Here is a 14,511-nt window from a genome sequence, read left to right as displayed (position 1 = left end):
AAACCATTGCTAGGCACTTTTGACCACAAATAACAGTTCCCAAAAAAGGACACTGCTAACTTACTTAAAATATATAGTTGTCTGTCTTAACAGAGCAAGTTGTTCCCTAACTGGTCACAGTTTGAGAATGGTGGTGATTCCTTCACTTTGCTGCTTGAGACCAGTTTTGGGTGATATTAGAGTGACTGCAAGCTGAAATGGAAACAGAATGAACCGATCTTACAGCAGCTCCAAAGGTCAATTCTAGCTGAGTGACCAAAAGAGCTTGTGTACCTTCAAACCTAAAAGCTTATTGAGACTATCAAGATGAAATTGCTTTCTCTACAGTAAAATCATTTTGTCTCTTAAAAGAGTTCCATTAAAATCTTGAAAGGGTGTGAGTAAAAAAAATCATTTCTCCAAGTTTGCAGTGGAGCAGCATCAGTTTCAAAGGTTTTGGTTTTCAGGAGCTGTGCTGGTGCAACATTTTACATTTAGATAGCATGTCTCACTGGAAAGATCCCAAATCACTACAAAATCTGAAGTGCATGAAGGAATTGTCTCCTTTATCTGTCAAAACAAAGACATGCAGCCACCTATAAAGTCAAACAGCATAGCCCACATGACACAGCTCAACACAGACAGTAAACACAAATGCAACAGGAACACCAAATCCAATGTCCCCATTCAGTGGACCTGGATTTGGATAGGTCAAGGCTGTTATCTAAACATAATTACCAAAAATTTTTAAGACATCTCGACTTTTAAGACATCTCTTGCTAGCTATCTTTTGGAAAACACCTTTGCCCTGCGACAACCATTTCAGTATTATCTCAGGAGAGCTCTGAATCACTCAGCTGCTGCCATTGCAGCCAATGCTGCCTTTAGGAAGGGCTGAAGGGCTAAAGCCACCAGAAGGCAGGTGGCTTGAGTCCAAACTCTTTCAAAGTGTTACACAGCTTCCCACAGAGGAAATGCTGTGTTATGTCTCTCACCACACCCTTCTGTCTTAGGAAGATGGTATATACTCATAGCTTGCATCACTGTCCTGCAAAGGCTGTTGTATGATATGGTATGATATTCTGGCTTAGAGTCATATAAATGGGATACCTGATTTGCCCTTTTGTTGTGTGTAGGTCAATAGAAATCACCTCTGGCTTGGAATGTTTTGCAAATCACTCTGGGTGCTGCCAAAATAATAAGACAGAAATTCTTGTTCAGAAAATTTCAAAATTAGCACAGGAAACGTGACTGAATTCAGCTATTGACTCATCTAGCTTCCTCTAATGCAAGCAAAATAGTTTTGTATGAAAACAAGACAGTTAATTGCTGCACTTCATATAGTGAAATACAAATACTTTGAAACTACCTGCATAAAAATACATTAAAGGGATTCACCTGCATCTCCTTTAATCTACAATCCGTTGTTCTTATTGGCAACATACATCACTCTGGAAAAATCTTCCTCATCTTGATGATAAAAGACATTTTGCAATGGAGTTGTATAAAAGCAGGAGTCAAGCCATCTGAGGTCAAGTCATCCAAACAGACCCATTAAACTTCTTCTTTTATTACTGTACTTGAATAAGCACAAATATTGTCACTGTTTTTAACAGTTTTAACCAAAATAAGTTTTTTATCTTCATCAGAACCTACATTGTGTTAAAGAGACATTACCACCTAAACATCTTTTTCACTTTGCACAGAAATGGCCAGGGAGGTCTTAATCTAGCAGGAATATGTACATGTACCACATGGAAATTAAAGAAGGAGGGGAGGAGAAAATAAAATTTCAAGAAAAAATAGAAAATGCATTTTAGTAATTCAAAACACAGCAGAGAAATTGATGCTGCATCTTTAAATAACTTGAGAAATGCATTTCACCTTTAATTCCCCATTTTCCTATTCAGAACAAGTGCTGCCCAGGACTGGTTTTCGAGCGGATTCCTCTGGCAAGTATTCTTCAGCCTTTGTTTTCTGTAAACTAGTTGTCCTCCATTTTATGTTTTAGCTATTCCTCTTTTTTTAATCATTTCTCAAGATGATGGACAGTCTTGACTGCCCAGTCACCATTTTATTGTGTATGATCTTCGTGGGGTTATAAAATGCATATGCCGAACTTTTTTATAATAGATTTGCATTTTGAGCAAGGAAAGGTATTTCTTTTTCCTCAGCCAGTTTTTATGTTTTACTGTGTTTTATGTGTACTTTCATTTTAGTGTTCACTCTTTAGCATAAAATTGCATCTCTATAGCTCATGCCCAAATGTAAGCCAAATAATTTTTTTTTTGTATCTGAATTTATTTCTGTTTTAACTTTATCACCAATTTCTTGCTTTCATATTTATATCTTGTGCTGTAAAAATATAAAAGAAAAAGCTTTCAAAATCAAGAGATTTTTGAGGTGTTTGAGTCAACACTGATCTTGTAAAATGGCAATGGATTTTTTTTAAAAAAAGCAATATTTGATTTCCCAGTATTATCATGCTAAGTGAACAGTTAAAACAGGCATCCCATACCAAAAAAAGGCTGTTCTGACAATCCTATCAAAGTTTTTCTAGTCCTACACAAGCCGGACAGAGAGCCTAAATTAAATATAACATTGGACGGGTTTTGCATAAAACAGTAGGGTTCATACATTGAATTACTCTGTTAGCACACCAGTTCTTTTTTCTTTTCTTTGATGATTTTCATACTGAATTTTTTATTTGCCAGCTTTCCTCTCTATAAATATCAAGAGGGAATATGTATGCTTTTTTTAAAAGCTACTTACATTGCAGAGCAGCAGATCCATGAGGCTGTTTTCAAGCTTTTCACATCTTTCAAGAGCATCTGAAACTCAGAGAAGTTACTGTAGGTTTGTGTCAATCCCAATTCACAATTTATAATTATTTGTATGAAAAAAAAAATCTTCACCATCTTCAGCAAAGGAGTCCAAATTAGTTTTTCTTTTCAGTAGGTAGCTGAATACACCCAGAAAGACTGTAAAATTATTACAGCAAAGCACTTCATCTTTCCTTTAATTGCAATATAGAAGAGATTTAATAAAAATTTTATATCAACATTTACAGGATCATCCTGAACATTTACAGGTTCATCACTGTAAAATCACATACCACTTGTTCAATTTGTCTCACACAGAAAATTAATTAAGCATTTTCAGGTGTATATTTTCTCAACATTTAAGAAACAACTGCACTCATGCATCTCAGTGTGTTGTCCACCCAGAGATTCAGTTGAATACAGTGCAGAAATGTAGCTGGGAGCTGATAATCACATCCTCACCTGTGAGATCTCACTAGTGTTCAGTAACAATCTATTCTGGTACCATTACATTTAAAGCAAATCCACCATAATTCAGGAACCAGAAAGAATTTTCCAATGCTCTTTACTCTCCTCACTGTGCAGGGATGATCAGATCACAGCTTGTCCAATACCATTCTCAAATTCATGGGGGAGCCAGCTGGTTTTATAGCCTAGCAAAGTGAATTGGTGTGATTTTTTTTCTTCCAGGCCAAATGAACTGTTAAGAAAGTTTTCCTTCACACAAAAAGAAGAAACAGAGTGGTATAACAATAAAGAAAAAAGAGATTTAAGTTACTAGCAGGCAAAGTTAAAGATGTTTTTCTAATATAAATGTGTAGAGAGGCAAGGAAGGACAGGGAGCATTGTCATTCTGGCAGAGGGTACCCATATTACATGAGCAAAAATATTGAATTTATGATGAAACTCTCAGTAAAACTGGTAGGAGACAGGTCATTGAGGTACATTAAGCTGACTGGAAGGATAAGAAAACTGGAAAAGACAGTTTTAATTCAGGATTGGCTTGTCTGCAAACCTGTTCATACTTCTTACCTGGCATGAACCACAAGGTGCTAATCTAGGTAAGCAAGAGAAAACAAAAGGATACATTTTTCCACAATGACATTATATTAACCAATAGTTTGTAGTATATTGCAAGGCTCAGGAGTGTCATTTTCTGTAAGTACAGGTAATTTTCTCTGTATGATCAACTGAAAATCTGCTCCCATAAGAAAACACAAAATTTAGTCTATCTAAAAATCCTTTGTGAGGAACAAAAAAGTACCAGAATCCTGGAGAAGCAAGCACTAGAGGAATATCAGATGAAATGGAATCATTTAAATGGGATAGAATACTTAATCAATGTATATTCAGGAATATTGAAACTCCTGCCACATAATCATAGGGGCTTTTAGAAAATCTATCAAACATGAGCTCCTGTGAAAAAGTACAAAGTAGAGAACAATTTACCTGTCTTTCAAACACAAGAAAAAGGATTTCAGCAGCAGCATGGCTTTAGAACGTGTTTTTGATCAAAGACTAAAACTGCCAATGTGGAGATAAACCAAGAGCTGTGCAAAGGGAGTTTAGCAAAAGTTGGTTGGTCTAACCAACCAACTAACTTGGCACTAACCTGGCAACTGATTTTTTTACACTGAACAGGTGATATGTGCTTAATTAATCTATACTTTCCATTTTACAAAATGCCAGTTATAATTGTAACACTTCCATGTTAGCCTGGAAAAGACAATGCCTAGCATGAAATGTAAAGATGAATGGCTAGAAAGCAGCTAAGCAATTCTACTAGAAGAATCTGGACTGAAAGATTAATGTTACTGGAGAGCCTTTCAATAAGTATTCTGTCTTATTTCATGAATCACTTAAGCACATAAACCAAGGGTAGAAGTCAGGTCCACTTTCAGAGAGGTCAGTTCAGGAATCTGTGGTGTAGCTGTCTCCAGAGCAGTGGAAAGGTGATCAGTGCAGTCATATCATACCCAACATGAAAGCTGAAACAGCACACAGGTTTGTGTACCAGTCAGTCACTGCAGATACTGTGACATGATGATATTACTGCAGGGTGGGTGACCTAGTGACAAAGGCTCAGTTGCCAGTGTCTTCTTTGCCTGTGTCTTCGCTGGTAAGGTCTCTGTGCTGTTTGCTTGCAGAGGTTTGCAATAACAGGAAGCTAGACTTGATGACCCAGAGATCCTTTCCAGTTTTGCCTCCTTAGTGGAACTGAAAAGAACACTTTTTTTTTTTTTTAAACGGTTTTCAGTGACTGTTGGCAGACAATGGACTCCACAGAATTCCAAGTCTTTGGGAGGGAGCGTTGTAGCCCAGTCAGTTGATCCAAAGGGTTCCAAACTGTGTTAGAAAAGTATGCCCCTACACAGTATTTTTAACCTAAACGTTTTCATGGTCAAGCTGGCTTATCTATTCCACTCTAAATGGGGTAGAAAAACAGCATCTTTTGAAAAATAAACGATGCCCTTTATTTTAGAGTCTGTTGCCAGCACTGGTTTGGCTCAGCTTTGTCAGTGTATCTGAGTGATGTTTTCATCTCAGTTTGCCAGAGCAAGTATTCTTCACAACCCGACATTCTTACATTTTCTTATTGTATTCCCAGCTGTGCATATTCATTCACTTGTACACAACAAAGGCAGTGCTCAGGTTGTGACAGACTGCTGGAACTGTGCCTTTGAGTGTTAAACCTGGGTTTCAAATGCTGATCACACTGTGTCTATCTACAAAAACATCTCCCTAGTGCTAGGCCCCATCCTTGTAGGCACAGCAAACCTGATAAAGTACTGCTTTCTTCTGAAATTCCTCTGCCTCTCACAATTTTTAAATTATTTGCATTAAGCTAACATACAATACACACCCAGAATTCATTTGCTCCTTAGTGTTGAGGCGCATCAAATAAATGGGAAAAGTCAGTATAATAAGCTTCTTGGTGCTGTTTGGGTTTGTCTTCTCAATATATGGGAAGGAAGTTGGTAGGGAAAGGTAAAACATTTATTTTACCAATTGAAATATTTGTGATTCATTCTCACGTTCGCCAATACAGATTGTTGAAACAACGCACTATGCTGCAGTTTACAGGGGATTTTATTGCACAGTCATAGTTAGAGCCAGTGCGTGTCTTTCTGTATCTGCCTTTGCAATAATACCTGACTGAAACTAACCAGGCTTTAATCCCAGACTACACATGGCACATGCCAAATTCCACAGTTTATTGGGTGCCCACGGATGGCTCTGAGGGGAGATCTGTAAGTGAGAGCCGCTGAAGTATTTCAGCCATCTGTAATCCCTCCCATCCTGAGGGAACAAGGCACAACTGGAGACACTTATGAGCAGTTTGCTGAAATAAAGTTTGTCATCCCTTTTTTCTGTTGGGGTCAGCAACAAGCTGACACTGACCAAAAGCTTTTGTGTTCACAATATATAGACCTGAGTGCAATCCATAGCAAATGCCATTCCTGTCAATCACTGCTTTAGGTGGTGAGCCTAAAGCATCTCTGAGCATGCAGACAGCAATAGGCACAACGGACAACAGGCAACTTCTTAGTCCTCCAAATGTTTACAGTTTCTATTATTATTATTGTTATTATCCCAGAACACTGTGTTCTTTCAAGTGAAGCTAAAGACACTTTTATAAGAAACTGACTTTAAAAAGACTATATTCCTCAACTGATATATTACAGGACATAATGTATGTCTAAAGACAGGTTAGGCAGGCATATGGAAATGCAACCTTATTGATTCACAAAGCTGTTGAGACTTTAATTGAGTAGCATTAAGGAGTTCAAGTTAATGATGTTAGCTTTCAATTTAAACTCTGAGACTGAGAGGTTTATAATGATAATTTTCATCAAAACTCCTTATTGAGGGTACTACCTGGAAGTGGAATACTTAAAAGCTTCATTACATAAAAAGACATATATATATATCTGTGTTTGGAACTTAGATGGCCTGTAATGATTTTAATGTTTTGTGAGTTGGACTGATGTATCTCTGTCTCCCATTTCAGTTTATTCTTTGTAGGATTTAATGAACTGCAGGGAAAGACAAATTAAAGACCAGAAGTGGATGAACAGCAGTCCATTAAACAGTCAGTTTTAGGAAGAAGACATATTTTTAACCACTATTTTGGACAGACTTTTCCATACTGATCTTCTGTGAATGTATTCTAGTTTGGTTTAGTGTATTCTACTGAACATAACTACCTAGAGAGAGAGAGAGACACCTACATTTTCAATTCTCCTCCTTGTCTGTGGCCCATTTGTTTCCACCAGCTCCAGCCAGGATGTCATTAGTCATGTGCAATGAACACAAGGTGGGAGGGATTGGTGCAAATTCTCAAGATAAGACCAAAATGCTTTGCTCAATGGGATTTCTCTTTAAACCAGGTCCCGATTACAAGGAGCTGGATGTTCACCTTCGGAGAATGGAGTCTGGGTTTGGCTTCAGGATCCTGGGAGGAGATGAGCCTGGGCAGCCTGTGAGTTATTTCTTCCTGATTTCCCTTTTCCTTCCATATTCTATAATCTGTGTAAAGGTCAGAAAAATGTTACTACATAACTGAACCCAAATGAACACCATGATAAGGATACAAGTAAAATTACTTTTATTCATCCATAAAAAAACCCAGGACTCTCAGGTTTTTCACATCTGAGAATTAAGATAGAGTAAGGCATTAAGGTGGAAACAAAGCATCACTCATCCCATTACTGCAGAGTGTGACCTGACATCTCTTTATCTAGACTTTTCAAAATCAGGTTTAAGCAGAAGGTTCCAAAAATCCAATTATGTAAGACTATCCATAACCATGTTCAGAGTAGACAACTTGTATGCAAAATGTACATGTGTGGTTAAATGACATGGTCAACAATGCAGTTTATTTCCAGAAACAGAAGACCTTTCCATGGAGTGATAGTCAATGTTCCAGGTTAAATGACAACATCATGTGAGGCAACAGGCATAAAAATGATAGCTTTATACCATTAGGAGGGAGGCACCCCTGTAACCAAATAACAGATAACAAAATGAACATAGATGGTTTGCTAATAAAATATAATAAATACTATAATTTTGAGAGCAGGCAGAATTACTGCTCTTTCAGAAAAAACTCAATGGTTTATCTATAATCTGACAGCTAGGACTAATCTCAAGTCAATAATGATAGTGCTTTACTATCACAATTTTAAGCAGTCTGAATCTTGTGTTACTACATTTCTGAGATAATGTATAATTAATTATTAGATTTGTATATTCCCTAGTCAATTTATATATTCCATATTCAAATTAATACAGAATAGTATATTGTTCATTCAAGTCTTAAGGTTAACCAGCACATGGCTTTGAAAAACAAAGAAGCTCTTATATTTTAAACTTGTCAATATCTGTCAAAGTACTGATAAGTCTTAACAGTTTAGTGATGTCTCCCATAATAAGAAAAGAATGCAGTGTATTCTAAAAATGATGCTTCAAGTCTCTTTGGAACTGAGTCTAGTTTAGAATAAGTGTTTTCAATGGTTTTTCAAATGTAAAGTATAGCTGCTCAGAAGGACTCCAAGACAACACTGCTTCATCCTCTGCACTTGCAGTATGCCTGAAGCCCCTCTGATGTGTAACTTCCTTCTGTGGAGCATGGCCCAGTGCACATAAAATGAGGCCACTGAGCCATCATCTGCACATTCTCCAAATGAGCATTTTTCATGCCCCTTCTGGACAGGCCAGCCAGTATAAATTCTCAAAGCACACATACTGGGTGAGGCCAAAAAGGAAATCTCTGAGGTGTTAGTGGAAATGTTCCATTTTATCTTTTCAGATTGTTAGGAAATGGCACTAGAAAGGCGCTACCTTTAAAACCAGGCTGGTTGGAGCTTTGAGCAACATGGTGTAGTGGAAGATGTACCCGTCCATGGCATGGCAGGGAGATTGGAGTTAGAGGAGTTTTAATGTCCTTTCCAACCCAAACCATTCTGTGTTCTAGGAAGATTTGGAAATCTCCTTCTACCTGCTCCAGAAAGTAATGTTTAATGGCATTTCCTATCTCCCAGGAATAACCAAGTGACTCTGGTTACAGGGCTGCTCAATATTTTGTGATATTTGGTGACAGCAATATTTGGTGTCTCCTTTAGTGCTTTTTTCATTACAAATGGATAATTAAGCAGTCACTTGTTGGAGGTTTATGACAATCTCATGGGGAAAAGTGCAGCTCAAATGCCTTATCTAAAAGATGATTATTTATATAAAACTGAATGATTTCAACCCAAAGGACTAAGAGAAAATTAGTGTAGAATACCTGATATTCTGGTAACTCATATCCATAATACATGCCAGAGTTGTGAGAGACTTGAGTCTCTCAGGATGCTCAGCAGTCCAGTAGAAAAGAAATTTTGAAGCAAGCTTTTTGCCCTGCAGCTACATACATTATGCACTGAAGTATTAGAGAAGATCAGCTCTTTCTAGTGTCTCTTCAACAAAGGACTGACCTGACTTTACTGTGTGAAGTCAAAGAGCCATAGCTGGGTATCAAGGGCAGAGATAAGCACCTTGCTATTTTTGGAGAGCAGGACCAAAACCACTGCCCTCTGTGAACCACCCTGTAACACATTTCACTGTCCTGTTGAACAATTGCTCTCAGCCTGCCCTTAGCCTCAAGGTTGCTATCTCTCTTCCATGGTTTGCACACACAAAAGCATTTTTCCCCAAGACTTATCAATCCAATGAGCTTTACGTGTCTTTGCAAACATTTCTCAAAGTCCCCAGGAGTTAAGAAGAGCCTAACTTGAAGCTGAGGATTGTGCAAGGCAAAAAGAACTTTCTTAGAATTAAGTGTGGCAGTGCTGAGGTTTTCAATTCTCACTCCCTTGCAGTTGTCCATCTTGTTTTCACTGCTCAAATTTAACACCGATAAACACAACACATGTATTCTTTTTAGTGTCCCTCTATTTCGTATTCACAATACAAGACTTCTTAACTCTGTTCTCTCTCCTCCACTGCTTCGCTGCCCCCCACGGACAGCCCACCTGCAGCCTCCCATTCCTTTCACTCCAGAAAAGCAGAAGCAGTTTTTGCCTGCTCTCCAAACCCCTGCCTTTCCCATGAAACAAGAACCGAGAAGCTTTGAAATTTTTATTTCAGCTCTCCTGCTGTGCCGTCAGGTAACACGGAACAAAAGGAAGCTTTTGTCTTCGTGGTTTGATATCTAAAAAGAAATATGGATTCTTCAGCATAAGGCAATAACTTTTTCAAAGAACCAGAATACAAATAACATTATTTTAGAAGGATAATGCTGACACTATAGAGGGACTGTAGTGTAGTTTCCTTCTAGTTATATCAGATACCCGGCATCTTAGAAGGAGAAAATGCTGCTGGACTACTCCACTTTCCATATTTGTGAGCGTAAAAATACTTTTGAAAGGAAATACTTAAATTTATTGAGAAATTTCAAATATCAAGACTGTGAGTTGTGCTCTCAAGTCTTATATTGCGCTACAACAGCTATTTATCACATCTCCCACTAACTTGAGGATTAGAGATAATCTCTGTTACGGTGAATTATAATATTACTGAAAGATTGCAAAAACACATAAATTGGAACTTTACTGAAGTTGCAAATTGCTGTCCCAAAGGGGAGATGTATTTTGCATATATTTGTGCAGCTCAAACTCAGAATCCCAGGAACACACACATAATTTTTCTAAGAGTTTTACCTTTTCAACATGGACAAACTGGGATTTTTCTCAAAACTGTCCTCAATATATATGTTGTATTCTTTTTATTGTCCATGCCAAGATATATTCTAAGTATCTTCCTACATTTCTAAGACATAGAGCAAAATGTTAGGATAAGGCCATGCCATAGAGCAAAATGTTAGGATAAGACCATGCCTTGGGAAGTCCTATTTTAACAGTGATTAGACAAATTTCAGGTGATTAGCTTGGATTTAGACAACCCTGACACTTCAAATTAGGTGAATCACCCTTTATGTGTATATACTTAAATTTTGCTATGTGCCTGTGAAGCTACTGTGTTATATTCAGAAAAACTAATACAAATTCAGATAATTGCCAAGAATCACAAAGAAAGTCAATATCAAAGTAGATTAACCTGTATAAATTAATAGACACAGGCTTTAATTTCAGATTAGGCTCTGCCACAATCATCCTAATCCCAGAATTTGTCCTGTTTAATTTCAAACAATAGGAGAAACTTTTCTTTTTTCTCTGCAACACACTCTTTATTACTACATGCCATCATCCTTCTCATTATGCATTCAAAGCCATCTCATGCCACTATGAAACTGCATTTCAGAGGTAATATAATCCTGATATCTATTTTTCCAATTTGTGCTTTACATGTAGAATTGATATCTATTATGGCAGATTCTCAGCCATGAAACAAAAGCAGATACTGCATAAGAAAAAAATTCAGACACAAAAAATGAAAAAGTTAGGGAAATTAAGTTATTCTTGCTATTAAATATCCCAAATAATAGATATAGGAGCCATCATCTTGACAAACACAGCTAGCTGAAGTGTTTAAAGTATGACTCTGTGCTTATGTTAGGAATCCAACACTGAGATGAGTAACACATCACATTTCATGGTGGACATGTGAAATATCATCAATAATTACTTAGTCAGATCTACAAAAAGTTTTTCTAGTTTGCTTTTTGTACCAATGACCTACCATGCTATGATCTGCATTTTGTTTTTACAAAGGTTAAAGATGCTCAAATTGTTTAATATTTTGTCAGAAAATTATGAAAAAACTGCAAATGTTCAACAAAGGAGGAAGCCAATCCTTACAATCTCCCAATCTTTAGAGGGTTATCATCCATCTCTTCTCAAAATAACTAGGAAGAAATTCTTACTCATGTGAGATGCTTAATTCTCAAATGTTTTGAGAATACTTTGTGGATATCTAGCTAAAAGTAGCCTTGGAGAGCTTTTCTTCTGTCTGGTAAAGGAGCATAAATTCATATTTCATGGTTGAATTTTGCACAAAGTATTTTCCAAAGCTTTGAGGTCTACTTTTTCACCATTTGAAGAACAGGATGGAGAACCTGAAACAGCCTCTCTAGCCACTCAGCCTGGCACTGCTTAACAGGATCCCAGGAACACCAGAAAGCAGGAAAAAGCTGCATCATGTTCTCTCTTTGCTAAGTTTTGAAAGCAAAAGTAAGCCAAAGGGAGGTGAAAAACTGGGGAAAATTCTCCAGGCTCCACAGGGGATTTCATTTAAACACTATGCTGAGATACTTGCAACTCTGCAGCTGAGACCACAAAAATCCACAGGCCCACCTGTGTGATTACCACATCTAGCCTTTGCAATTCATCATGAAAAGCAATGCTTCATAGCTTTTATCTTTTATTATTAAAAGCAGATTTTCACATGGCATGTCATATCCATCATTTTATGCTCACTCTCAGACTGAAAAAGATAACAGAAAATTTGAAACACACTCTGTGAATGCTTTAATATTCTTTCAAAGGGAGCAGGTTTTGTTTGAATCAATCTCAGCTGTTTTACCAGTTATTCCACAAGGAAAATATATACATCTTCTTCTAGGAAATTATGTGAAATTATCTGCATATAAGGTGGAGAAAGTCATTACAAGGTTTTGGACAGATTTTTTGCTAGTTTATATGACCCATACAAGCTACATTTAAAAGTCAGTTTGGGAAAACCACATCTGCCCAGAACAAGCTGACATTTTTTCCTCTTTTTTCCATTTTAATCAAGCACTGCCTGAGCAGTCATTCATTAAGAGTAATAACATTTAATATAGTACTTCTTTTCCCCTAAAGAGTCCCAAAGCCAGCTCTGTGTAGTGGGGTCACTTCCACTACTGACCTCAGGTATATGACTCCAGGTGCTTAAATCACATAGCAGTGAAGAACCTTTGATAAGAAATACACAGACTTGATAATTTTAAATAAAAAGACCCTTATATGGAATTAATCTTTTTAAGTCTTTGTTATAATGTAGTCTATAGAAACTCAACACTCCTTAGAGGCAGATTATCTTGATTTGAACATATCAAGCAGGACTCAGATTAGGATTCCCTGGTGTATCTCTCCTGTGCAGGTCGGAAACTGTGTTTTTGGGGTCCCCTGGATGGAGGAGGAATTGATGAATTTGACTCTATGTTCTTAGAAGGCTAATTTATTATTTTATGATATTATATTATATAAAGAATACTATACTAAAACTATACTAAAGAATAGAGAAAGGATGCAGACAGAAGGCTAAAAGACAATAATTAAAAACTTGTGACTTTCTCTTAAGAGTCCAACACAGCCTGAGTGTGATTGGTCATTAAGTAAAAACAATTCACATGTTGAATAACCAATCTCCAACCACATTCTAAAGCAGCAAAACACAGGAGAAGAAAATGAGATAATATTGTTTTCCTTTTTCTCTGAGGCTTCTCAGCTTCCGAGGAGAGAAATCCTGGGTAAAGAGGATTTTTCAGAAAATATAATGGTGACAGGAAACACCTTACCTTCTTACCAAAGACGAGGAAGCATCTTCAGTCATACCCACAAGAGGACAAGCCCAGCTTTCAGACACACACAGAGCTCTTCACGTGTGCTAAATCACTAGCTTAATTTCACAAGAAAGAGAAAATCACTGTTCATTTAGTTCATTCACTAAATTGGAGTCTCAGTGCAATATATGACAGGATTTTGTTTCTTGCCTAGATTCTCATTGGAGCAGTGATTGCCATGGGCTCAGCAGACCGAGATGGCCGTCTCCACCCTGGTGATGAGCTGGTGTACGTGGATGGGATTCCAGTGGCCGGCAAAACCCACCGATACGTGATTGATCTGATGCACAACGCCGCCCGAAACGGGCAGGTGAACCTTACTGTGAGGAGAAAGGTGCTACCCACGGGTGAGTGAAGGCTGGGAAAGGTGAAAGGAAACACAGATCCCAGTGCTGGCACCACAAACCGGTGCTGTTTTAAAATAATAGAGGAAATCAATGTGAATGTTTGTGTCATTTTGAGGAAAGAATTATTGTAAATATGTGTCCCTTGTTCCTCTGACAAAAACAACTACGTGTTGTTTCCTTCAGAAGTGGAAACATACTGGTGTGGTGATCATAAGTGCTCTGGGTTTGTTCCATGCTGTCTTGGTCTGTGCTGTCTCCTTTTGTCCACTTTTGGGACTAAACATTCATCTAAGTTAAAGACATTTGAGCTGACTGTGTCAATAAGAGAAAGGCTCAAAGACTGTTAACTGTTTTAGGGCAGGAACTCATTTCACTCTTATATGTGTTAAAAGCCCATTTCTGGTCTCACTGATGTCATCTGGAATTTCCCAATGAACTGCAATGCAAGCTGGCTGAAAATCTTCTGTAGGGCACAAGGGCTGGATTCTTCTGTCAAGCAGACATATTCAGAAAATGAACCTAAACCACTATGAAGTATTTGTAGTAAATTAGATGTTTAGACTAACTCAGTCTCAATTGCCGAAAGACATCAGAACCTTGAAAAATGCGTGTGGCAGCATCTATTAAAGCTTTAATGGGAGAATTTGATGACCTTCCATTACAACCATTACTTACTTGAGGAAAGAAGTCTATTTAAGAACTTTTAAAACATTTTTGGTGAGTACACCTGCCTGAGGTACCAGAAATGAGCAAAACCACATTCCCAGCCTGTCCTGTCTTCCGCCTGCCCGTGCCCCAGATCCACTGTCACTGCCTG

General features: G+C 37.6%; 1 protein-coding gene across 2 annotated transcripts in view; it reads left to right on the top strand.

Moving 5' to 3' along the window:
* MAGI2 (membrane associated guanylate kinase, WW and PDZ domain containing 2) overlaps positions 1 to 14,511 on the top strand; it is a 704,016-nt gene that overhangs the window by 624,318 nt on the left and 65,187 nt on the right. For both annotated transcript variants that reach the window (XM_058806060.1, XM_058806061.1), the window contains 2 exons: positions 7,193 to 7,284; positions 13,502 to 13,694. In XM_058806060.1, the coding sequence (XP_058662043.1) occupies positions 7,193 to 7,284; positions 13,502 to 13,694 (285 nt within the window). The remainder of the gene's footprint in view (positions 1 to 7,192; positions 7,285 to 13,501; positions 13,695 to 14,511) is intronic.

This window comes from Ammospiza caudacuta, chromosome 5 (genome assembly GCF_027887145.1).
Source record: "Ammospiza caudacuta isolate bAmmCau1 chromosome 5, bAmmCau1.pri, whole genome shotgun sequence".
NCBI lineage: Eukaryota > Metazoa > Chordata > Aves > Passeriformes > Passerellidae > Ammospiza > Ammospiza caudacuta.
This window is presented reverse-complemented; position numbering and strand designations above follow the sequence as displayed.